The 26,320-nt window shown below is 37.2% G+C and overlaps 2 protein-coding genes across 7 annotated transcripts; both read left to right on the plus strand.

The window, feature by feature from the left end:
* Positions 1 to 7,561: 7,561 nt before the first annotated feature.
* On the plus strand, positions 7,562 to 11,966 carry LOC145212920 (Na(+)/citrate cotransporter-like). Of its 2 annotated transcripts, none has more exons than XM_080081169.1 (12): positions 7,562 to 7,687; positions 7,813 to 8,078; positions 8,348 to 8,495; positions 8,607 to 8,684; positions 8,751 to 8,875; positions 8,940 to 9,059; positions 9,378 to 9,470; positions 9,784 to 9,977; positions 10,190 to 10,311; positions 10,952 to 11,113; positions 11,178 to 11,314; positions 11,703 to 11,966. In XM_080081169.1, exons 1-12 carry the CDS (start codon positions 7,586 to 7,588, stop codon positions 11,929 to 11,931), a joined length of 1,776 nt encoding a protein of 591 aa, XP_079937295.1. In that variant the 5' UTR covers positions 7,562 to 7,585; the 3' UTR covers positions 11,932 to 11,966. The 2 variants fall into 2 exon arrangements, with proteins under 2 accessions (XP_079937295.1, XP_079937302.1); XM_080081176.1 differs by having other exon boundaries at positions 10,955 to 11,113.
* LOC145212884 (Na(+)/citrate cotransporter-like) lies at positions 11,779 to 26,309 on the plus strand. 5 transcript variants are annotated; one of them, XM_080081150.1, is made up of 14 exons: positions 11,779 to 11,842; positions 11,973 to 13,291; positions 14,760 to 15,025; positions 15,139 to 15,301; positions 15,365 to 15,457; positions 16,002 to 16,123; positions 16,321 to 16,440; positions 16,502 to 16,597; positions 16,860 to 17,053; positions 17,143 to 17,267; positions 18,214 to 18,375; positions 18,606 to 18,743; positions 19,393 to 19,531; positions 21,867 to 22,867. In XM_080081150.1, the coding sequence occupies exons 2-14, from the start codon at positions 13,190 to 13,192 to the stop codon at positions 21,989 to 21,991; spliced, it is 1,845 nt and encodes a 614-aa protein (XP_079937276.1). In that variant the 5' UTR covers positions 11,779 to 11,842; positions 11,973 to 13,189; the 3' UTR covers positions 21,992 to 22,867. The 5 variants fall into 5 exon arrangements, with proteins under 5 accessions (XP_079937276.1, XP_079937266.1, XP_079937260.1 ...); XM_080081140.1 differs by lacking the exons at positions 11,779 to 11,842; positions 21,867 to 22,867 and adding an exon at positions 22,880 to 26,309 and having other exon boundaries at positions 13,224 to 15,025; XM_080081134.1 differs by lacking the exon at positions 11,779 to 11,842 and having other exon boundaries at positions 13,224 to 15,025.
* Positions 26,310 to 26,320: the final 11 nt, after the last annotated feature.

The following is a 26,320-nucleotide window of genomic DNA, read 5'->3' on the forward strand; positions in this document are numbered from 1 at the left end:
TGGTAACTACTTATTGTGTACTCATTCGTTCCCTGGTTCTACTTATTCCCTTGGTAACAACCCATTGTGTAGAAGTGTTTGCTTTATTCAGATAGCGTTGGTTTCGTAAGCGCATTTGTTGGACAGTTTGACAGCTGATACGCTGGACGCTACTGGACAATAAGTTCTGAGCGTTGGCACCCACGTGTTAAGCGTTGCTATAGGTTATACCGGAAATTATTGACGGTTTGTCTAGATCTATATATACGTAGTAAGTTAGGCCGAGCGTTATTCTACTTCCAGTCTAATTCTACTTCTACTTGTACTACTATTCTGTTGTACTGCATTGAACTGATGTACGTGGATTCGCTCTGAGTAGAATCGAATAAACTACAAAAACAATCAATTTCTGGAGCAATTAATATCCAATCTGAACACGCAAAGGTTGTAAGACCTTCAATCTTACAGGCCGTACGGCTACATGCGGCCACGGAGACGAGTTTGTGAGGCGGTGACCATGTATGTCAAAAAATACACGTGCTGGCGGCGGTGACGTAACTAAATTATTTTGCCAAATAATTTGATTTTGAAACTGCTAAAAACAGATTTCGTAAGACTGGAAAAAAAGATTACCAGCCTAGTAACCAATTGCGCCAGGCTTTTTATCCGCTTATTGTGTGCAAACAATGCGAAAGAACAGGCACCGCAATCGTCACAACACAGATTATGACGTCATAAACAGTTAGCTCCGTTTAGCTAAACTTATGCGTCAAGTAAGAAATTTTTGATCTGAGCATTTTAGGCGGCTTTAAATGGTATATATAGGATACAAACCTAATTCTTTACACCAGTTATATAAAAAAACAAACAAGCAAGCAATTGGGGGCCGTTGGTAAAATACTATGCGGCCCCCTGAGATTAAGAACTTTTGAATGCGGCCCTTGCACTGAAAAGTTTGCCCACCCCTGGTACAGATCGTGACTAAATGTGCCGCCTCGTATGCTTATGAAGAATCAGTCTTCGGTCGTGTACAAGAAGAAAGAAAACCGCATTTGTAGGCCTACCTTCTGAGCGAGGGGCCCATTATCATCATGTTTTGTTGTCGCTATTGAGTTAGAAATGAATATTTTCCTGTCACAATAAGGAATTTAATGTTTTCAAAATAATCCCCTACCACTACATCATGGTGTATGAACATCAGTGGTTCTAACTTTTTTTGCTGCGACGCCTCTGGAAAAGTTTTCTAATCTTGCGACGCACCAGCAAATAAAAGTTAATGAGAAAACGTATTATTAAAGTTGTGTTTATTGATATATCAACAAAAAGCCACGAAACGGAATTGTTCTGCGACGCCCTTGGAAAATTGAAACGACGCACCAGGGCGTCGCGACGCACAGTTTGAGAACTACTGGTGTAAACGATGCTTCTCCAGCATATTTTATTGTTTATAAATACAGTTGAAAATATGTCATTACAAGAAAATTTTCATTTTAAATCCAAAAAACAAAACAAAAACAATTTATTTGTAGACACTTCAAACACGACAAAAAAGAAAAATTGAAGATAGGCCTTTGTCACTAGTGATCACTTACTCCCTGTATGATTTGTGCCATATTCGTCATTTACCACATATTTTTATTTACTACATTTCATCGTGTATTTCACTATGTATCGTTTAGTCAACTGGTTAAGCTTATTATGTAGCTTTGGTGATGTGACATGTAAGCTTAAATTTTTTTTTCATGTGACTTGAAATCAAGTATTTTACTTTCGCCAAGATGACCAAGCCGCTATAGCGCTAGCCCGTGCTCACAAAGGTTGTTGGTTCTAATCCCGTCTCACCCACTTATATTTCCCTGAACAGGAAACGTCAATGGCGTTGCTCCGCGTCTTAACAAGTTGAACTATATTTAAGTCACCAACTAACTAAAAAAAATGATTCATGAGACTTGCTGTAAGGGAAAATCTATTAACACAGGGAGTCACAGACAGGCTTGCTAATTTCCAAAAGGTAGCGCAACGGAGCATAGACTTTTATAATGGTCAACAATTATTGCCGTTATTAAGTCATCAATTTGCTGAGTCAGCAACTATTGCCATAGTACAGGGGTCTCCAAACTTTTTTCACTGCGGGCCGGATAATTTTAAACATAATTCGCGCGGGCCGCATAGTTTACATGCCCTGGCGCCACCTTTCCAAACTTAACCCGCGAGGCGATTTTTCTAGGTGCGCCAAGATATGGTCTTTCTACAATCCCATTTAAAATCTGGTGATGCGACCTGTAAAATACAAAGGTCGTCTCTTACGAGCAATGCTTGTATATTACGTCACAAGTAACAAAAAAGGCAATTGTTTGCGCACAACTGACACTTGTAGTCTTGTATGTGACATAACAAACTGGTGGCTTTGGAACAATCCTGGGAGTTGTAATCCCACGAAACTAGGTAATATTATTCTACATGTCGCGACAGGAAAACTTTCGTGAGGAGTCGATTAATTTTTAAATGTCACAAAGTTATCAATACGATTTGGAAACCAAAAAATGTGGTCGCGGGCCGGATGAAATGACCTCACGCGCCGGATCCGGCCCGCGGGCCGTAGTTTGGTGACCCCTGCCATAGTAAAAGCCTATGCTCCGTTGCGCTACATTTTGGAAATTAGCCAGCCTATCTTTGAGTTCCTGTGTTAGTGGCTCTACTAGCTGTGAGGCAACTTGGCGACGATATTATTGTGAGCATTACGCAACCAGGCGTTGCCCGTCCAGCCGGGGTAAGATATGAAATGAAAACCCAAAGAACCATGGTATATAATATCGCGACCCAATCAACAGTGTTTTTATGAACCTAATTTCTACATCATCATGTTATCCTACACAGAGTTGCAAGTCAGACCGGGTTCGGGCAGGTTTTGGGAGAAAACGGCCTGACTTTACGTTCCGTGTCCGCCATTTTTTGAAACAAAATCACTCAGCTAAGTAACAAGCCTCTGGCTTTGACCTAATACCCACCCTACGCCATTGTCTACTATTGTTCATTGTGTTTGTTGTCTTTGTCTTTTTTATTTCTTAACCTTTGTTGCAAGGCTTTCGTGGATACGCCTGTCAATCAAAATTTCGGGCCTAAACGGGTTTCTCAAAAACGTTTCGGGTTCGGGCTCAGATTTTGGGCCCGCTTGCAACTCTGAACCGGTACTGCATATTGCATTAAATTCTTTCAATTGCATTAATCTTGGTAACCGCATGCAAAAACGGTAGTGTTACCGAATTGTTTTGACAGCCGCGGAATTGGGTCTAGCGCAGTGGTTCCCAACCTTTTTGTAGTCACGGACCCCTTTTATAATTTTATCGGTCCGCGGACCCCCAACGTTTAGTCTTTTTTCGTTTCCTGCATTATAAACCTTATTATACTTTTTTGTGGGGGGCAGAATTTTAATCAACCTTCACAATCCTTTAATCTCAATAAAGCTCTGTACTGTGGTAGTCAATCCACTAAAGGAGATATATTTTCTGGTGTACAATACTTAAAACAAAGTGCAAAGAATTGTATTGTTAATGTGTGTTGTGATGTCACAATGGAGGTAACAATCACAAGTTTTCCTGATCCAAGGGTTTGATTAACAGTTTGCACTCATATACAGGATTGTAAAAACGGTTTGGGAACTTAAAAATATTCTACTGCTGTTAATGCTACTGCAAATATTTGTCTCCACGGACCCCCTGAAACCATCTCACGGACCCCTTGGGGGTCCACGAACCCCAGGTTGGGAACCACTGGTCTAGCGATTTCGGGTGGCCGTATTACCTTTGCCAAACAAACCCCAAAAGCCCTGCCAATCTGATCTTTTACCCGAGACTGTCTCCCCAATTCTGTAAACGGTTCAGAACCCTGCAATAACGGCTCACCACGGAAGCCAGATCTACCTAACACTGGTTTTGCTAAAAGGGCGTCTCACAGTTTATTATATTAAAAGCTATATCATGTACAACGTCACACCAACGTCAACAACCCAGGTCTCTTTACCTGTAAACCATCACAGCACGTAAAAACAACGACACAAGAAAGCAACCGTACAGTAAACGCCCACCAGAAGACTGCCTCGTCTTTTACACCACGGGCAAAACCGAACACGGCTCGCGGGCCGTTGACCAATTAACGTAGACTCACACACATTTAGGTTAACAGGCACATCCGGGAGCGACAATCGTTGATGCGGAAATGCGGCAAGGGAAAGACAGTGCGTGAATAAAGCGTGACTCTATAACAAAGAAAACGGAACCAATTGAAAAACAGCATTAAGTGAAAATAAGGGATTAAGTGAAAACAAAGAAAATATGTCAGTGAATTTGAAACAGAACATGTAAGAAACACATTTAAAGGTGAACATAAGTGAAACATATAAAACACAAGAGCGACATTTATACCAAATAACACAAAGAGATGAAAGAAAACGTGCTGTTCCAAAACAAATCAACAAGAAAATGTGCAGCGGCTGACACGTAAAATATTTTCGCCACAGTAGGGCCTACATTTTGTGACAGAATATCAAAATAATGTAGCACAATCCAAACTAGAATATACCACGACAAGAAAATAGCAAATACGTTCGTAGAAAACACACGACACCGTTGGAAAAAGTGGATGCAAAATTGTATTCAAACAAAAACTGCTAAAAAAAGTGGGCGTGATAAAACCAATTTGCTGGCTTAGGACGAAGTGGGCTGCTGACGTTCAGAAAACAATTTCAATAACGTAGGCCAGCGTGGTCCAACTGCAGGCCCGCGGGCCAATTGTGGCCCGCGAGATAATTTTGTTGGCCCGCGAATGTCCCAACATTTTAATGACAACTATAAGTTTTGTTTTCAATAATTCAATGTTTTTAAAATGTGAGGATTAACACACACTAAATATTGCAAAATTTCCTATTGTGACGCATGACAAGGCATTGTTATGTAATAAAGGGTTCTGCTTCTATAAACCGTTCGGGGGCATTTTTGCGCTAAAGTGGAAACTGAATGTTTTTGACAGCTTTTACTTAGTACATAACTATAAAGTATAAAAATAAACTTATCTACAGATAAAAAAGGTGTATAGTTACCCTAGAGTTTGACCCAGAAAAAAGTTTTTCTTGCAAAAATTTAAACCTTGGCCCGCGTAGTAAGTTAACGATTTTGAATGGCCCGCACCAAAATAAAGTTGGACCACACTGACGTAGGCTATATGTCATATAAATCATATAGGATATGTAAACAACTACTCCGCCACAAAAAGGGAAGCTGTTAGTTTTGAGGAAGTCTTCTTTCGATGTCACTAGAAACATTCTGTTGTGAAAGCATAATTACAGAAATAGATTGATAAATATGAGGCTATAGCAGAAAAAGAAATAGTCGTGTTGTTGTTAAGATATTGAACGAAAAGAGTTACGCTTGGTCCGTGCAAATATTCATATTTAATAAAACATACTAAACGCAGATAATGGAAAAGTTTTTAGAAATCCAACATAGATGTTATAAGTGATGAATGTTATCATCTAATAAAGCAGTACAGTGGGCAGTGCCGGCTTAACCATCAGGCAAAGTAGGCACGTGCCTACAGGCCAGTCGAAATCCAGGCCACTTTAAAATCAGTGAAATGATTTGGCAACACTGATAATTCTAATTTTTTAGTTGGCAATTCGGATTTTCGGGCCACTTATAAATTGTGCCTACAGGTCAGCAGACCCTTAATCCAGCACTGACAGTGGGAAACTCGTAGCCTACAAACCAAAACGTTGGTGAAATTGCGCCATGAATGTGTCTGAGTGTAATGTCAGGCCCAAATTAAGCTCGTTTTGTGCCTAACCACCTCGACACTCTGTAACGACCTGTTTTATTGGATTTGTATTTGTCATAATAACGTGTTTAGCCTACGTGCTCAGAAGTCTATAGATTGTTGTTTTGCTGTTACACATAAATTTGCAGAACGTGGCCGTACGGCTGCAGGTTGTGCACCCCTGGAAGCTAAATCCGATTTTTGCGACGGCCTGTTCTGTTGGACTTTCTTTTTGTGATAAAAACGTGTTTACGTGCCCAGGAGTCTATAAATTGTTGTTTTAATTATATCTCTGAATTTACCCAAACAGTTTACGTTCATTCTTTACCGTTAATGCAACCCACCTATAGTGTTACCCGTTGTTTCGCCTGTTTTCGCACTTTTTTACATTTCCCAAGCCAAAAAAATGTCAGCTGAACACAAAAAGTCATTTCAGACCAGTTTTGGAAGCCAATATCAAGCAAAAGAATTACAATTAATGCATGCGGCCACCAAAGCATGTTACAATAAAGGCCATAGAATCGCAGCAGCACAAAATTATCTCGCCGCCGCAGGCTTTGCACCCCTTGAGGCAAAAACAAAGAAAAGGAGCGAAGCTTACTTGGCGCTGGAAAGGAACGCCTTTTAGGACTACTTTTAAAACAGCTCACAGGAAGGGTGACAAGTTTTGCTGCGGTAGTGGAGGTGCGCAATTAATCATGGTGTCATTTACGGTCAGACTTCGGCGGTGTAACCCAAGTGTGACCGCTGACATAGTTAGAGTTTTCAATTTGTGTGAACTAACTTTTAGCGTTGGATTCGAGTCGAGTTTATTTCGCTTGGTAAAATAATACTTAGCGATTTTCCAAGTCGGAAATAGCTGCGCAACGTTAAAACGTAATGGGTCACAAAACAGCCCAGTCAGGAAAATAATCTTCTGCCACTCATGATTTTCCCCTGACATTCCACCCCCTACTTTAGTGTAGGGCACAATTGGTGGGTAGTGGCTAAACGCGCTGCAACTACATTAACTTGGCCTGCAACGTTGTTAGATTTGCAAAGTGTCGACAGATGTGGTGGATGGATGAAAATGTCATAGAACAGGTTTTCCCGCTCTGCGTTAAACGCTTTTCCTATTAGAGCTATTATTAGCATTGTTAGCCACGAGAATGAAGTGCACGAAGTGACACATTACTGCATAGGCAATATACGGTTGTTAACAACCTGTTGGTGGAGGTCACTCAATTTCCAAAAACCAGTAAGCAAAAACCGGCTCAATCTTCTCGGTGCGCACTTATGCCAGGTTTTTGAAGAATGTAGTGGAGTAAATAAAGGTAAAAGCGCCATGCTTTGGCATGTTCTCATGCCATTACTGGTGCTGCCTTTTTACTCAAGAATTTTGGAATAAAGCATGCCGCTTTTCAGTTTGATTGCCTATTTGGCACAATGAAATACCTAAACCAGTCTGATAGTAGTTGTTATGTACTAACTTATACCTTGGCGTATGCGTGATGGATTAGTCCATGTTAATTCGTTTTCAGCCTTGATTGGAGGCTTGGTCGTGAACCGACGTACGGGATCCAGGTCAGGGCCATTAACTATTTAGCCAGGGTTGTGCTAAAAGCATTATAGCCTAGCACGGATTAGTGGTTTTCTCCCCAGAGGCGTGATACATTAAACAAAGCTGTATATATTCAGAGATCAAATGACATTCACTTATAGCACTTTTGTTTTGTTTCGATTTTACCGTATAACTTACTAACGTTTCTTTTGTTTGATTTGATTTTGCTAGGTTAAAGCAGGTTAAATAAATAGTAACATGAAACAACAACGATTTCTTCAACTTCCAAGTTTTTCGTCAGTGGTGCTAATTTTGACTCCAATACTTTTAAGTCCATTAACAGTATGCGTCCCTGGAAAGGTAAAAAATATGATTTCCATTATTCTACATTTGCGCGGGATTTTTTTGATTAGTTTGTAAACTTTGTTTTCAACTTCTTAGTTCTTTGATTAGAATTATAGCACTTTATAGGCAATATTTTGCAGGAATCGGATTGTGCTTTTGTTATACTATGGGTGGCAGTATATTGGATAACTGGATGCCTTCCATTGGGAGTAACTTCTTTGTTACCAGTGATTGTTTTTACGTTTATGGAAATTTTGACTTTAACCGAGGTCACCAATGCATTCTTTTTCAATGGAATTTGGATACTGCTGGGCAGTATATCATTGGCCATCGCAGCACAAACCACACAATTACACTTACGAATTTCACTTAAGATTCTCCTACTTATTGGAACCAGTCCAAAAAGGTAATCTGACGTTTATCATTTTACCTAAGTCATTACTTGCCATTATGTTGTCATAAACTATGATCGTTTTAGAGGTGAGAAATAGGGGATTAAGTAGTAGAGTTGAGTTATGTTTTGCAACAGAGATGCATCTTCAATGTATTTTGTTTTAATGCTTCCACTTTTTGTGATTTTGGTTGAACTTCATGAAGTAAAGTTTTTGCACATTAAATATAGTAAATCACCTTGTTGTTGCACAAAATGTATAAATTTTGTGAATTACTTTGCAGACTGTTGTTTGGATTTATGTTGGTCACTTATTTCCTGTCAATGGTGATCTCAAATGTTGTTATTACTGCTATGATGATACCGATTGTTGAAGGTGTCATAGAAGAAATGAAACAACGAGAAAAATATGGAAAAAATAAAAACTTGCAGGTAGGGAAATTACTCATAGTAGTGTTTTTCCAAATACTTCCATGTAACTTGCATTAAGTACCATTCCCTACATTTAAAATATGTTTGTTTGTTACTGTCAATTTTTACTAGGAATGCATGGTATTAGAGGAAAAACATTCAAACCAAAATAATGCTGATATAGAACACCTTCCAGAAGATACACATATGGTACAAAGAATGTAAAAATTTGTCATTTGCTTTCCTGTTCAAAAAAGGTTTGTATTTTTTCCAAAGGATACCGAAATGCGAAATTTAGCAAAAGGATTAACCATGTGTATTCCTTATGCTTCAAGTATTGGTGGTGTTGCCTCTCTCACTGGTACCTGGGTTAACATTATCGTTGTCACTGTTCTTAAAGCGTAAGTCACCACCCTCTGTTGTTGACAAGGGTTGTTTTTAACTCAATTTATTTACTTTTTATAGCTCATTTCCAAGGTCTGAGGAAATTGGTTTTGCCACTTGGTTCTTCTATTGCTTTCCAGCATCTTTAATTACTTTCGTTGTTGCATATTTTTGGCTTATGTGGCTTTACTTCGGAATCAGGTATGTGTGTACAAGTTCAGGACTGAAAACACATCACCTGTTATTTCACTTGCACGTGGTTCCTATGGCTCAGCTCTATGTTCACTATGGCAAGTCCAGCTTAAAGACATACCTAGCTTTATTACAGGAGTCATCTGTTAAAGTGTAACATGATTAACTTTGTGTCAATTTTCAACAAAGTTATTGCTCAATCATTCGCAAGGAGGTTCTTGACTGCTATGTTTATGTTACAAATTTTGTTTCCACTTTTTGCTGTATCATTTGTTATGGCCTAAAATTGAACATTTAACAAGCTCATAAAATGTTTTGGTTTTGCAGTCACCCTAGAATGTGGTTTAAAAGAAGAGATAAGTCTATTGATGCCACTAAAATACTGCTAGAGGGTGAATATGTTAAGCTTGGTCCAATAAGGTAAAGTACATGAAATTGAATTAGTATTGCATGTTTGCAACAGGCTGTATGTTATCCTGTGACATGCCTTGGTGCTTTAGTTGTTGTAATGATGAGGTTTCTCAGCTCATTTAGGTATCAAACTTTTTTGCCCCCACATTTTTTTGCCTCACGATTGATCAAAAACACTGGTAGTCTATTTTTAAATGCAGTTAGGTGATCACAAATATACGAAAATGTTTCTGGACTTTTTCAGTATGCAGACTTACTGTTAAAACACTGTTGTGCAACAAAAATTGGAACTACATGAACTACTTTATTTTGGATATTGTAGATGGAAAGAAAAATGGGTGCTAGCAGTGTTTTGTGTCACATTATTTTTATGGTTTACACGTCGTCCAGGCTTCATGCCTGGCTGGTCACAGCTTATTGATGGAAAATATGTGAATGATGGTGTTGTTGCATTGACAACTGTATTTATTCTGTTTCTCATTCCTCAAGAAAAACCTACAATATTCACAAGCAAAAGTGAGTATTCATAGCTTTACTCTTCCACAAACACTTTGTGTTTAATAGATGAAAAAGATTGAAAAGTTCAAAATTATTATAAATAGTATGAAATACCATTTCAATGTGAGGTGTGTTTCTTGAAACATTGGACATGCTGTAAAGTTGGCTTATTTGGGTTTTGAATTTTTTTTAGATTTGCTCTATGAAAAACCATATTTTTTTAACCACAGGTTATAGAAAGCAGAGAAAACGTTCCAAAAGCATTTTGTCTTGGCTTGACATTCAAAAGTATTTCATCTGGGAATTAATATTTATAGTTGGGGCTGGACTTACATTAGCCGAAGGTGCAAAGGTACCTAATGTATTGTGATATGATTAGTGTGTAATTTATTGAGTGTTTTGGTGTGATTTTATATTGTGATTGTAGATTAAAATGTAACTAACCTGTTAGAATTTTATCACAGGAATAAGGGAGAAATTTGTTGTATTGAAACATCATTTAGTCTATGTCAGTGGTTCTCAACCTTTTGTGGCCTGTGACCCCCTAAAAGTAACTTTTGGGCCTCATGGCCCCCTTCGAGTAACCCTGTAGGACCTGTGACCCCCTATAAAATGTAAATGGCAATCTCATGTTGGAATTCAGTACTAATTTCAGCTTTAAACAGGTCGAATAGAGCAAACAAGAATCCGTAGTCATAAAAAACCTCAATATAAACAAATGGTATGTGAAATAGTCGATTAAATTAGGGAATAAAGTTAAAAAGAAAATTGCTTTTACTGGGTGTTTTTGGTGAATCTACACCCGTGGCCCCCGGAACATGGCTCATGGACCCCGGTTGAGAACCACTGGTCTATGTAAAACACTTGAAGCTGAACACATTAAATATGAGTGTTACAATGCAAAACCATCAGTATCAAAGTGTTGTTCCTTTACACTTGTCAAGAATTAGTTGTGACACATAAACGTTTTGTTTAAATTGAGATGTTTTTAGAAGTCAGGTCTATCTACTTATCTGGCTAACCAACTCAGTTTCTTGGTAAACTATCCTCCATGGTTGGCTTGTCTTTGTTTATCATTGTTTGGAATGGCTATCACTGAATGTACCAGTAACACTGCTGTGACCAATATCATGTTACCCATACTGGTGGAAGTGGTAAGCTTACATTCTCAGTTACACATCCCAGTTGGGTAAAAACTCGACTCACTTGGTTTTGCAGGCAGTCGCAATGCGTGTCCATCCTTACTACATTTGCCTTCCAACCGTGTTGTCTGTGTCACTGGCGTTCATGCTGCCCGTAGCAACGCCTGCAAATGCGGTTGCTTACAGTTCAGGACACTTTAAAATCGTGGACATGGAAAGTATTTTGGATGTTTTTCCAAATTTAGTGTTTTTGCCACGAAAAACTATTGTGCACGGAAATATTTTCAAGTTTGCCGCGAAAAAATAAATAAATTTGTAAAGTACAACTCTCACGTAATGTATTACGGCGGCCAAATAATGAAATACAGGTGTGCAAGGCAACGCTAGAACCTCATTTCGATCTTGTTTGCCAACTTGCAAGTTTATTTCTAGTCTGCCAACTGTGCAACAAACAAAGTTTTGTTTGTTAGAGTGCCACAAAAACTTTGTGAAACACTGCTTTTCTGTATTTTCTTTTATCTTTCTGGCATATTCAAGAACCTACTTCAATTTGGTTGAGATTGTGCTTTTTTATAATCTTGAAATTGGTTTGTTGTGTTTAGCTGAAAGCTGGTTGGTTCTTAAACCTGGTTGGAGTTTTCTTCATCACTCTATCCATCAACACGTATGGCGTTGTATTTTTTAACCTCAACCAATATCCCGATTGGGCCAACATTCAAAATCAAACCAACGTTTTACCAGGTAATGCAAAAAGAAAGATATTTTTTCTCATCCTTAAAATTGTGACAGAATTCTGTTCGCAATGCGGTTGTACAGGTAAACAGCACTGAAAAGACCTAAACAAACGCACATAATCAATCTTGCTTTGCAGGTCTTTCAAACATCACCCATAAAAATCCATAAAAAGGTACCAGTAAGACGGCTTGTGGAAAGTTATTATAAGATCAATACTTACGTGGTATGTTTTCAGCGCCAACATACGAATTAAAATCAAATAAGTTATATGGCTTCATTTTTACGAACACAATTCGAGTTGTCGGTTGCCTATAAACAAAGTATTCGAAAATATATTGCCACATGTTCTCGATTCGAATACAAGTAAACAACAAGAAATTCATTTTTGAATGCTTGAAGTCAAGCAAATAAAATTAACTTGTTTACAACACGTTAATAACAAAGATTCGAAGAAATTCAATGCTAATATGGCAAATCTAAGCTCGATGGTTTTACACAATTCGAATGTTACTGGTGTCGAACACTATAAACGCGTTGTGGCGGTTTTGTTTACTTACGTATTACAAATTACAATAGCTCAACTCGTTACATTTGAGTTCTATTAGAAGTGCCTTACGTTGCGGTGCCCATGTCTGATTCCATTTCCTATGCTATAATATTGACCGCTGTTTTGTTTTCTGTTCTCTCCTGCCTATAACAAGTTTCAGTGCGATAGATGTTTTTGCGATTTGCGTACCGTTCAAAGTTTTGAGACCGACTTTAGCCATCGTTATAGTCGCCATAAACATGTTTGCCTAAGCAAAAGACATGGAAGCCCTGTAATAAAAATGACGACCGTTCGGAAAAATACACAAGGGTATGTTGCGGTAACTGGGAACAATGACTGATGTCTGTTTTGTGATGTTTGTTTTGGATGAATTGGCGATATTTTGATTTGTAAAAGAGAAACAGAAAAGAACTTTAAGAAACACTCGGTTAGCCTGATTGTTATTAACAAGACACATTGGTTTTCAATTTTTGCCCTTCAAAATGAAGACAAATCTTAGAAAAAAGGACGTTAAAGCAACGCTGTGTACACGGTACAGATTACAAAGCTCAATAAAAAAATTTCTAGGTATTAAAAGGTTAGCCTCGGCCTGGAAACCAACGATATTCTTTTGATGATGCAATAGAACACGAGTTTTATTTACCAGAAGCTTGCTCGTCTTGTCCTGAGTTGTGTTCTCAAGTTTTCAGACCACTGACAACTTCTTAGCACCACATAACATTGTAACTACCACCAGTTAAAATTTGCAGCATCGATCAAATAGTCGAGTTGTAACCGTTAAACAGCTGTTAAGAAACGTCGAAGCAATGAGCGAAGGAAAATACTTACAAATTCCCAGCCTGTCTGTAGTTGTGCTTGTTTTAACCCCAATTCTGCTCAGTCCAATTGCGTTTTGCATTGATGGAAAGGTAAGCAACATTTTTTTCACAAGGTAGCCGTACTTATTTGAAGTTTTTAACTAAGGTACCTGCAGCTAACAAGGCCCATTAAAAAACTATTGCGTATAACTGAAAAAGCATTTAACCGTTCCAGGCCAAATTCGGCATGATTGTTGCAGAGGTTGATATTAAACATCCATTAAATTTTGAGGGCGTTTGCAAGTTTTGTTTTTGTAGGATAACAGTTTAAAAAAAATTAAAACTTGGGCCTTAATACAAACCTATGCTGTTAATAAAGCCCAACATTTTCATGTTTTTAAAAATAGTCTAGAAACCAATCAGACTCATTTATACTTTGCTTCGGTCAAATAAAAGTTCAAACAAGCAACGTTATTAACTTATATTACACATATACTGTTAACTAAGACATATAACTGTTAATCTGAAGGTACTAAAAAAAGAATAAACGACCCCTTGACATTTGATAACCAAAAATACTAAACGAAAGATTACTTCCACAAACATCTTATTCGGACATTTTATCTCCCTAAGAAAGCAAAAAAGCAAATTTTGTGCATATCAGTCGCTTTTACTATAAAAGAGACTTGAGAAAATAACAAATTATCGTTGGGCCTTATTGCAAGCAATGCCTGATAAACAAAACCGTAATAAAATTTATTTGAAGTAATTCTTTTTTCCTGATCGGATAATGCTCCAATTAAACTAAAATGACCCCATTACTAATATATCTTAATAAGTTTTCATTTCGACAACACAACCTTTTCATTTTTGCTATCAATTTTAACAAAAAATAATAAAAAGTTGAAAATAAACCCTTCTTAATTTGGATTGGTCATGATAACAATAACATATAACTTGCAGGTCCAAAACTTTGTAAATCATTTTAAGTACATATATATTTTAAAATTACATCAAAACGGAAGCATTTTTTCTGGCACATAAAAAAATATTAGCAGTGGGCCTTATTACCTTCCGGGCCTATATACCTTCAGGTACCTTATAACAAAGTAGCTTACGGTAAATCTGAAGTGTAAAATCTATGGCCAGTCAACCAAATGCGCTCGTAAGTTGCTACGTGGCCTCGCGAAGGTTTGTAGATGTCAAATATCATGTGCCTTGTTTTTCTAGGAAATGATACATCTGTAGGATACAATTAACCACTGGGGTGAAACGTTATTGGGACGTAACAAATCGCTCAAATGATTTGTGAAACTATTGGTTAAAATATTAGCACGTATAACTTATAAATTAATTAAAACACCCCATGCAAAATGTGCGGTCCCCTAGTGTTTTAGGGTATTTTGGGGGGCAATATGTTAAGATTTTTATGTGGCCTTTTATAGCGGGATTTTTTGTCTGTTTGAGTGTTTTAAATTACTGGCAAGCACGTGCTTTTGATTTTTGTTATTATTATAACTGGTACCGAAAATTTGTTGTTTCCAGTTGCGAAACCCCTCTTTTAACCTATATTTTGCAGGAATCTGATTGCGCTTTCGTAATACTATGGGTCGCTGTGTACTGGATCAGTGGTTGCCTTTCTATGGGCGCTACGTCTCTGGTTGGAGTAGTTGGTTTTACATCATTGGGAGTCCTTACACTTGACGAAGTTACAGATGCCTTTTTCAGCAAGAGAATTTGGCTTATTTTGGGAAGTATATCACTTGCCATTGCTGCACAAACCACACAATTACATTTACGAATTGCGTTAAAAATTCTTTTGACGATAGGAACAAGTTCAAAAAGGTAATGACCAGTCGTTTGTTTACTAATTGCTATTTAACGCAAGGCTGTCTCGTGACCACCCGGCCATATTGGCGCGATTTACAGTTGCAATAAGTTTATGTTGATTGTATTAGGTTGCTATTTGGATTCATGCTTTCGTCATACCTTTTATCAATGTGGATGTCCAATACTGTGGTTACTGCTATGATAATTCCAATTGTCGAGGGTCTTTTGAATGAAAAACAACAACAGGAAGAAATAAAAACTACAAATAGAATGCCCTCCAAAAGTTTTGAAGTATACGAAAAATATTTTATTGCGTTATATTTTAAATGTCAATTTTTTTGTTTGTTGCCCCAGGATGGTATTACTCAAAAAGAAAAAAAATTAGCAAGTTCTGAATATGGCAAAGAAGATAGCTCAGAATCCACTTGTATGATGCAACCTAATAAGGTACTTATCTACTACCAATTTGAAAACAAACTAATGGATTTTTAGGTTATAAATTTCTCTTGAAATGGTTCGCAACAAAAATTTGCAAAGTTTTTTTTAGTGCAAGACTGTTTTTGATTGAAAGATTGATATATATACAGGTTAGTGCAAGGTCATGGTCTGCATCTTACTGGTACTATGTAATCCAGTACTACCTATTTCATAGTCAGGTTGTCGGCGACTAAACCGGCTCACCACACTACACTTATGTAGTGTGGAGGGTTGCTAGCAACCCATTTAGGACAAATAAAGACCTAATAAAGGGCGGATGAGCTTAAAAATGCTAGCAGTGAGCTAGATAGCGATGATGTCTAAAAAAAAAACCTGCAGAAGTGATGTGGGGCCTCCATTGCAGATACATATGCCCTTAGTAATCAACCATGAAGTACAAAGAAGAAGTTCTCCTGGCTGAAACCAACGCTAAAATTTTAGCATGGCATCCTGAATGATTAATAGGTTAAACATATATCTGTTTTTTTTGTAAAGCACTTTTTGTATTTTACAGAATGTGCCAGAAAACCTCTCCAAAGCCTTGTCTTTGTGTGTTCCTTATGCAGCCACTATTGGTGGAGTATCTACTATTATTGGTACTGGTACCAATATTATACTTGTAGCAATATTAAAAAAGTATGTTATGTTTGCTTCCTTGTTTACACTTTTATTTTAGGATCTTGCAATAAGTTTTTAAAAAACTGTGCAACATATACTCATGTACTTTATAGGGTTTTTATTTGTTTTGCTTGTATCTGTATTGTCTGTATTATTTGTTTTGATTTGTATATGCTTTCATAATTTTACCTATACTTTTTTCATTATGTTTCCAGATCATTTCCTGAATCAGAGGAGATTGGTTTTGCTACTTGGTTCTTTTATAGCGCACCAGCTGCATTTTTTACTTTTGTTGTTGCCTATTTTTGGCTTATGTGGCTGTATTTCGGAATCAGGTAGTTGCAGAAATACACAATATTTTCTTTCCACCACCTTTTATGGTCATGTGTTTTACAGTCACCCAAAGCAATGGCTAAAAAAGTCAAATGAAAAAGACAACTCAAAAACTCAAAAACTTCTTCAAAACGAATATGAGAAGCTTGGAGCAATTCGGTAAGGTTAATTATTTAACAGTTTATTGGATGTTTAAAGTGAACGAAGATGGTGATTTGAATCACAGTAGTTTTAGTATTCGTAAAATCAGATATTGAAAGAACTTTTTAAATTGGATTTAATAGCAAAAATACGTTGCTTTGCAATGTAAAATTGATTTTACATTTTGAGCATCTTTGTGTATGAGTATTAAGCTGCAAAGTTTAAGTTTTAAACAGAAGTGTTTCTTAAGATATGTTTGTTTTTACCAGTTAATGTTTAGATGGGAGGAACTATGGGTACTTGCAATATTTTCTATCACATTGTTTTTGTGGTTCACTCGCCGCCCTGGTTTCATGCCGGGTTGGTCCAAGTTTGTTGATGGCAAATACGTTGACGATGGTGTTGTTTGCATGGCTACCGTTCTGATTTTGTTTCTAATTCCACAACAAAGACCAACTTTATTTACAGACCGAAGTAGGTTCGGCAGGTGTCCTTCTTATGTCATCTTGTTACATAACCAGTTTTGAAGCTTATTTTTTCCACACTTTTTGTTTCTTTTTTAGGTTATAAACGCCAGTCTAGAAAGCGCTGCAAAACTATTTTGTCATGGTCCGACATACAAAAACTTTTTATTTGGGAATTAATATTTATTTTTGGAGGTGGATTTATGATTGCTGCTGGAGCAAAGGTGGGTAAATCATATCTGTTTTATGCATACCAGGTTTTATAAATGCAGAGTTTAGTGACTATTTTGTCATTGTATTTTTTGGCAAATATGTGCTTCTTTGTCAATGCCGGTACATGTCTTTTTGTCTTACGAATTGTTCTATAATAGCTGTTTACCAACATTTATGTCTTAAATTTGTAGCAAGTTACATTGCTTCCATACATTGTGTTGTTACAATTGCTGGCACTAGCAAACCTTTCCATACCTGACTGAGAGTATTTGAACTAAACAGTATCTGACCCTTCAACAGACAGCATTTTTCCATACCCGAATTTAGATACTTCAAGTCATTTTTTCACTTTCTGTTTTCTTTTGGCGACAAGTGTTAGTTAAACCACTCATAGCAAACATATATTGAGCTACAACAAAATAACAAGACCAACACAGTACTTTGAACAACAAGATTCTAAACTTTTGTGCAAGTTTCTACTTTCTACCCTGTGTCAGCAAGTTTGTGTATGTTTTTTGTTGTTTTGTCGTTCAAATCCTGGACATCCTTGGTATTTTTTCTCCATCTGCTAGTTACCTGCCAAAAACCAACTTTGAAACTATATCTACCATAAACTATACAATTATGTGAGTGATTACGTTATGCTTGTGGTCACAGTAATCATATTTAACAGATTTGTCGTTCAACTGGTGTAACAAAATACTAGTTGTTTTTATCAAGAACTTGTATTTTTGCCAACGTTTCGCCCACCAGATCGGTAGGACTTCTTCAGAGCTACGAATTGTGTATTGCGAACAACAAGCGAAAAAGCGCAAGAACAGCGGGATACGATAGATAAAAACAACCAGTTGAACGACAAATTTGTTAAATATGCAACCTGGTGGACGTAACGCTTGTTCAGTATTTTCCATTAACAGTAATTATAGCTGAAAAGAACTGTTGTGTGTATTTGTTTAGAAATCTGGTTTGTCAACTTGGCTGACAAACCAGATACACTTTCTTGTGCACTACCCACCTTGGGTTGCTTGCTTATGCTTGTCATGCTTCGGAATGTTGGTTACAGAATGTACCAGCAACGGCGCAGTGTCAAATGTCATGTTACCGATACTTGTACAAGTGGTAAGTACATGTTTAGTACGGGTGTGTTTATTTTGGTTTCATTTCAACCCTAAAAGTGCAGCTTAATGTGCGGTTTATCGCAATGTGTAACAATTTACATTTATAACGACAACACATCATCTTTAGATGAGTCCGCGGAAAAAATCTGCCGTAGAAATTTTCGAATGGACGAAGCAGAATTAAACTCCTAAGTTTGGTAAAACGTTTTGGTGTTATAATTTGTTTTGCAGGCGGTTGCAATGCGTGTTCATCCTTACTACATTTGCCTCCCTCCTGTGTTGTCGACGTCACTGGCGTTTATGTTGCCCGTAGCAACGCCTCCCAATGCAATCGCTTATAGTATGGGTCACATTAAGATTGTTGATATGGTAAGTCGTAGGGGTTGGCGACTGAATTTTTAAAAATACTTTAATTTGAAGCTATTGCTGACAGCCATAATATCAAGTTTACAGAGCTCTTCTGGCAAATGTATTTTATTCCGACGTTTCGACGTCCTATACAGGTCGCCTTCATCAGGGTAAATAACACTGAATGCGCGTAGTACAGTGCACGATAAACAAAGAAAACAAGAATTAAACGCAAGAACGTCACCAGAAGAAGAGCTCTATAAACTTGATACATTAATTAGGTTGTACAAAACATTAAATCTCGTGACATTAAAACAACTGTACAAATGGGGTGAATTTTTATACCTTCAATGACTTTGAGTCGGTTTTCTGCCTTTATTCGGTCAAGCGTCTATGATTTATGTGTATGCCCTGATCGCTAGTCTGCATGAACTCTTCAAGCCCGATTTCACTTTTATGTTTCTCTCATTTTATTGACTTGGACATTCTAAAATCAGTTTATTGACTATTTTTCCTACCTTTGTGAATTTTGATAAAATAAAACAACAAACATTTTTGGGATTGGAAACTCAGACCTCATGTCATTACACATATAGTTTTGGCAGTTGGGTGCCAAATGGCAATAGTGGACGAATTTAAAATCGCATTTTTAAACGATTTTGTGTTTTAGCTGAAATCAGGCTGGTTTCTCAACTTGGTCGGTTTATTTTTCATCTCACTGTCCATCAACACTTATGGAGTGGCATTCTTTGATTTGAACCATTATCCGGATTGGGCTAATATTGCAAATCTAACCGATGTTACAGCAGGTAGAAAACATCACTGTTTTACAAATGGTTTAGTTGTTTTAAGGTGAAAATCACTAAAATGGTCGTTGCATTTTATTTGTTTAACAAAAACGAATGCGTTTCGCTTTTACAAGTATCATCAGTGTCTGAAAACAAAGGTATATAACAGGGGTGGCCAACTTGTTAGTCGTTAAGATCGACGAAAATTTTCTTAATTGCACACGATCGACTGATCAGTAGTAATTTAGGCTACCACTTACACAAAGCAATAACGCAAATTTCTGCATGAGATTTGATTGACGATTACCACATATTTATATTCATGAGTTTTATTATAAAGCATCACCTAGTTCTTGCAACAATAAAACGTCGCATATGTACATATTTTTCAAACTTTTAAATCTCCTCAATCAATTGCAACTGCTTCGTTAACGCAAACATTAAAGTTGTGACGACAAACGAAAATCACAATTGTTACCCAACAAAGAGAGTGACATTTACATTATTATTGTCTCATTGCACATTTGTGGGTTGTGTCAAAATGTCAGAAGTGCTGTTTTATATTATTTAATTTGTTTTTCAATTGATAAGCTTTTGATTAGTAATGGAGAATTTAGTGCGATCGACCAGTCAAAAGCAGACGATCGACCAGTCGATCACGATCGACGTGTTGGCCACACCTGGTATATAAGAACGGAACCAATTTTGTGGTTTTCACGGTGAAATTTCGTTGGTTTAATGACCCTCAATCGTCGCAGTCGTTTGCTTTCTTTGCAAGAAGATATCATCGATAAGAAAAGATTAACTGATTTAATTGTTGTTTGATTCATTTTTATCGTTGGTTGGCAGGTAACGCCTCGCGTTATGCTCGCATTAAGATCGCCGTTGAACTGGCATTGAAAATCTGCCGGTTGTCGACAATTGCTTGCGTAATTAAATCTATTTTTGTTTTAGGCTTTCAAAACTCAACTGGGCCAATTGTTTGAAAGTCAGTCATTTCAAATTTTCACTTTATTTCCGTGCACCTTGGATAGCTTGTACATGTTTGGCCCTAATTGGTCTATTGTGTTTAACTGAAAGAGATTTGTTGCTGCGTTTAACTTGAAATTTTTTTAACACCACGGCACAATTGCCGCTTTCTCATTATCTAAGACATTTTCAATATTGCAACTTGTTTAGGCTGCTTTGTTAGCTGGATTACTAGAGTAACATATCGCATTCTTTCTCACACTCGTCACTAATTTTCGACACACGGTCCAAGCAAATTTCTTCGTCTGTGATTTTGAACTGAGCACGTTTTCAAAATGTGTCAATTGTCACAGAACAATGATCATATTTACATATCCATACAATCAAGGCCATTACCTTATATCGTCTATAACAGGTGTCACCAATTTTTTTTTCACAGGGCCGGATAAGTTTAATTGTGATTTGCGCGGGCCGCATAGTTTTCATGTCCTAGCGCCGTCTTTCCAAACTTAACCCGCGAAGCCATTTTTATAGGGGCGTCGATATGGCCTTTTTACAATCCTATTTAAAATCGGGTGATGCGACTGTTAAAACGTCACACATAACAAAAGAAGGCAATTGTTTGCGCACAATTAACACCTGTAGTCTTGTCTGTGACGTAACAAACTGACTTTGGATCAATTCTAGGCGTTGTAATCCCATGAAACTAGATAATATTGTATTGTGCATATCGTGACAGGGAAACTTTTGTAAGGAGTAGATTAATTTTTCAATGTTACAAAGTTATTAATAGGATTTGACAAACCAAAAATGTTGTCGAAGGCCGGATCCGGCCCGCGGGCTGTAAGTTGGTGAACCCTGGTCTATAGTTTCGTTTGCATTTACAATGTAAATTACATGAGTTTATAAGGTACAGAAAATGATAATCATCGATCAATAAATGGTTTATTTGTCACGCTTTCAACGAAATAAAGTTACACGCAAAAATAGTAATGCGTAACAGGTCAATGAAAGGCCAAACATTGGCAACCAAGTCATGACCCGTTATTGTGTGAATAATTATTGAATCAATCATTTTGTTGTTGGAGCAAAAGAACGCGGTAATTCAGAAAAAAAATTCAGGTAACACAGAAACGAACAAATAAACAATACAAGAAATGAAACCTGATGAATAAGTAAATATGTACGAATCCTTGAGGGCATTTGGTACTTGACAAAGAAGGCGCAGCATAACTGGTTTATTGCTTGAGGTTAACCATAGCAAAACAAAAACAATGCCAGGAATAAGAGGATTAGCACGTGGAGGCAGCATGTCATTGAAGATTTCAGAAAGGGACATAGGCTATCTGGCCACAATAAAACGTTTGACTTTCTTTTTAACGTGTAGGCTACAAACCGACACGTTTAATGTTGTCTGGCAAAATGTCCCACATTTTGGAACTGGCGTATAGTCAGTGGCGGCTCGTGCCTAAAATTTGTGGGGGTGCTGCTTCAAATTTTAGCCTTTATTGAACAAATATTAGTTGGCAATATATAGAAAAGCCACATTTCTAGTTTTCTAGCCATTGTTTTGTGTACAAAAACAAGTAATACAAATCTTAATCGGCAACTCCATTGTGACGTAATGGTTGTTACGCAATAATGTACACGAGTGTAAACCGCAGACGGTATCATTGGGGAATTTTGTTTACTTGCACAGCGACGGACTAAACTTAATAACATGCAGGAAAAAAGTGGCACAAAAACACACGTGACACAGACTCGAAACGAAGCGTTGTAAATACGGTAAAACACAACAACAGTACATGGAAAAAAATATTAATAAATGAGTCGAAAAAGATCGAAGTATTTCAGTTGGACAACATTAAAGTAAAACTGGTTATAACAATGACTACTAACTAACACACTTGCTATTCAGTCATTAATATGGTCATGCATCATTTAGGTAACTTATAGCCACAGTCAGCATTTTCAACATATTCTATGACACTTCACAGATTATAATTGCCACAAAAAAACTAGCCATAAAGCTTTTAATTTGTATCATAACTGATAAATTTAACGACCACATTACATTTGTGTCAGAACTTGTTTATTTTATTCAACATCTTTACTTAACTTTTGTGTACAACTATTAATTGTTTTTAAGGCTCTTAACTGCTATACTTGCTGCTTTATTTGGTGGCAAGTAGCTTATAATTCCTTTTTTTGAAGTGCAAAACTCTCCAAGCTTTGAAAATTACAACACTCTCACTTTAATTTGAAACATATTATTGAACCTTGTGCTTCTATTTTACAACTTAAATGAATCATAAAGTTATAGTTTGAGCAAAATAATGGATAGCTTCTTCCTTGATTTCCAAATGACATGTAAGAAACTGTTTTTTTTCTTCTATTTAGTGCTATCACGGCAAGTGCAAGTCTTTTTGGAAATAATGGTGTTCCTTAGAAAAGTTTGCATCCTTTTTAGTGTTGACAAGAACCGTTTTGCCTTTGAGAGACTCATGGAAATTGCTGGGTAACTGGCTTTTCTTTTTGAAAGTTTCAGTAACTTTTCTAACAACAGGATATGCTTGGTGGTAACTACTATCTCCCCTGTAGAATGTTCATTCTTGAGAAACATTTCCTGTGTAGCAATTTAGCAGCTACTGTTTAGAGAAACAGTACATGTCCATTATATCAATACACAAGATTGCACTTGGCTGCAAATACTGTCCACATGGTGTGTTAAGAAAACAAACTTGAAATTGTCATCACTAAGATATTTCAAAATTCCTGTTGCTTGTGCAATTGTTTGTTCTGCATTTAATATTGCCTAAATTTCAGTAAGGCATTTAACTTCACAGTTACAAAGCTATTTTTTCTTTGTTAGCATTCAAAACTAAAACTGAGTAGTTCTTGTGGTTGCTTATTCCTGCATGACTTATTAGGAATAGCGGATGTGTTATCCCAGTTTTCTTAACTTTTTATTCAGGTTTTTATTATAAAGGTTAATCGTGACTTTTCAAACGGTTAGATGACCTTTTTTTCTTTTTCAAGGTGGTAGATACACTTTTTAAGTAGATACACTTTTTTGGGTAGATACACTTTTTTTCACCCTTTTTAATTCAATGATCACTGCAAAAACTAAAGCCCACTTACAGTCATCTTAAAAAAACCACGACTAACCTTCAAAGAATAAATTAAAAGATGACAAAATAATTATTTAACTGTACTCACTGTCGAACTTAAGAATATAGCAAACGGGTTTGGTTTTGTAGCACAGTAAACCCGGAACAGACAACACTGAACTGCAGGCCGGTTCACACGCTGCGTGATTGGTGGAGCTGCGCGAGCCGCAGCACCCTGTCGCCTATTTCGCCCGGCATGTAGCTTTCCCAAGTGCGCATGCGCACAAGTGCAAAACGTCATGAAACGTCACGATTAGTCATGAAACTGGAGCTGCAGTTCCACCATAGATAACATATTAATGCCATAATTTTTTTTTAAATGAAAAAAATGCCGACCGACCAAGAACGGAAATTTTATTGATAAAAATTATACTTTAGAATAAAAATATAAGTATCATGAAAGTTATCTGTAATGTTGTGGTGGGAATATTAAGTAAAAATCTCTAGGGGGTGATGCAGCTCCGCAGCACCCTAGCACGAGCCGCCCCTGCGTATAGTATAGTATTTTGCGCACTTGAGGTGGAAACGCGATGTAAAAAGCAATGCCCTCTGGATGCCAATCTGGTGTTATGCTTATGTATGTGTTGTATAGGTGTTAAAAATTCGTAAAACGTCTCATGTAATTGCATGTTTTTGAAAAGAAATACAAATTTTACTACCTCTGTGAAAATACATAATAAATTTGCAGACATTTGAATGTTGTTTTGTGCTCGGTATCTTGTTTCTCTCTGAACCGAACATTCTGGTTTATTTCCTCTCGAATACTGGGTTCCTTGAACTACCCGCAATCTAAATAAGATTGAGATGACCACATCCAAATAAAATTGCCCTTGGCCGACTTCTTAACTTGAATCCGCATATCTTAACGTTGAACTTTTTTGTAAGTCAATACAGCATTTCTAGCTTGCTTGAATATTTTAAAACTTTAGTAATAATAACGTGAAGTTGGATTTACATGAAAGAGCGCATTGTCGTCTATAGCTTATTTTTATTGCGCTGAAACGCATACGGGATTTCCGCTTTCGCAGCTGTTGTATTTTTTTTCCCAAGTGCACTTGTTGTTGGTGTGTGGTAACAGCATACACGTGCAATGTTATTTACAGTTGTTCTTTGTTCTGGGCTTGTGTGTATGCATAGACAAGCGGTTCTCAAACTGGCGCCCCCGGACCTATTGGGGTCCGCCACGCGATTTTATAGGGACCGCGAGAAGCTTTAATGCATTTTTACAATGTAATGTAACCCCAGATCTTCCATGTGTGTAGCCCCGAGACTGTCTCCCCAATTCTGTAAACGGTCCAGAACCCTGCAATAACGGCTCATCACGAAAGCCGGATCTACCTAACACTGGTTTTGCTAAAAGGGCGTCTCGCAGTTTATTGTATGAAAAGCTATAACATGTACAACGTCACACCAACATCAACAACCCAGGTCTCTTTACCTGCAAACTATCACAGCACGTAAAAACAACGACACAAGAAAGCAACCGTACAGTAAACGCCCACAAGAAGACTGCCATGTCTTTTACACCACGTGCAAAACCGAACACGGCTCGCGGGCCGTTGACCAATTAACGTAGACTCACACAAATTTAGGTTAACAGGCACATCCGGGAGCGACAATCGTTGATGCGGAAATGCGGCGAGGGAAAGACAGTGCGTGAATAAAGCGTGACTCTATAACAAAGAAAACGGAACCAATTGAAAAACAGCATTAAGTGAAAATAAGGGATTAAGTGAAAACAAAGAAACGATGTCAGTGACTTTGAAACAGAACATGTAAGAAATACATTTAAACGTGAACATAAGTGAAACATATAAAACACAAGTGCGACATTTATACCAAATAACATAAAGAGATGAAAGAAAACGTGTTGTTCAAAACAAATCAATAAGAAAATGTGCAGCGGCTGACACGTGAAATATTTTCGCCACAATACGAAGAGCTGAGAAACAAAATTAATAAAGTTTGAGAACCGCTGGCCTAGACAAATGACATAATCCATGTTACAAACTAACAAGTGACCATATCGTGCACATCTTACCATATACATGTAACATTGCTCATAGCAATGGTCCTTAGTATAAATCTGCTTACAAATGCAAATACGCTTGAAAGCAAGAGAATATCTAGTATGTTTCAGTGTACACGTTAAAATCATGATGTCTAATGTCAAAAATGTTTGTAGTTGGCGCACTTTATCCAATTATTCGATAAATCGGTAACGCGTGGTAAACATACAACTTGTAACTCGCCGGTGATTTGGACGATACACCATTATATTGTCCCCTTTGACGAGTATTGACATAACTGCGTTGTGGTGCGTCAGCGAAAAGGTGCAAGACAAACATTTCAAGTGGGGTCACCTAAGTAACCTGTGTGGTTGATTGGTTACCAATAAATGTTCGACCTCTTTGGTCAGCCTGTTAAGTGCCTAAAGCAGCAGTTAAGGATTTTTTATTTGTCACAAGATGCGGTTCATATTAACTGTCGTTGTTTTTCTTTTCCGAATAGCGGTAATAGTCAAGCAATTCAAAAGTAACCGCTGTATAGTGAGTTTATGCTTTGGATGAATTCAGTTACACATGTGGTTCAGTAAAATGCCGGTTTTTAATTGGGCCCTGTGCATTACTGAATACAAAGTAGTCTAGTCTTGATTTTAATTCCGCTGAAA

Source organism: Phallusia mammillata, chromosome 1, assembly GCF_965637545.1.
Source record: "Phallusia mammillata chromosome 1, kaPhaMamm4.hap1.1, whole genome shotgun sequence".
Classification (NCBI taxonomy): Eukaryota; Metazoa; Chordata; class Ascidiacea; order Phlebobranchia; family Ascidiidae; genus Phallusia; species Phallusia mammillata.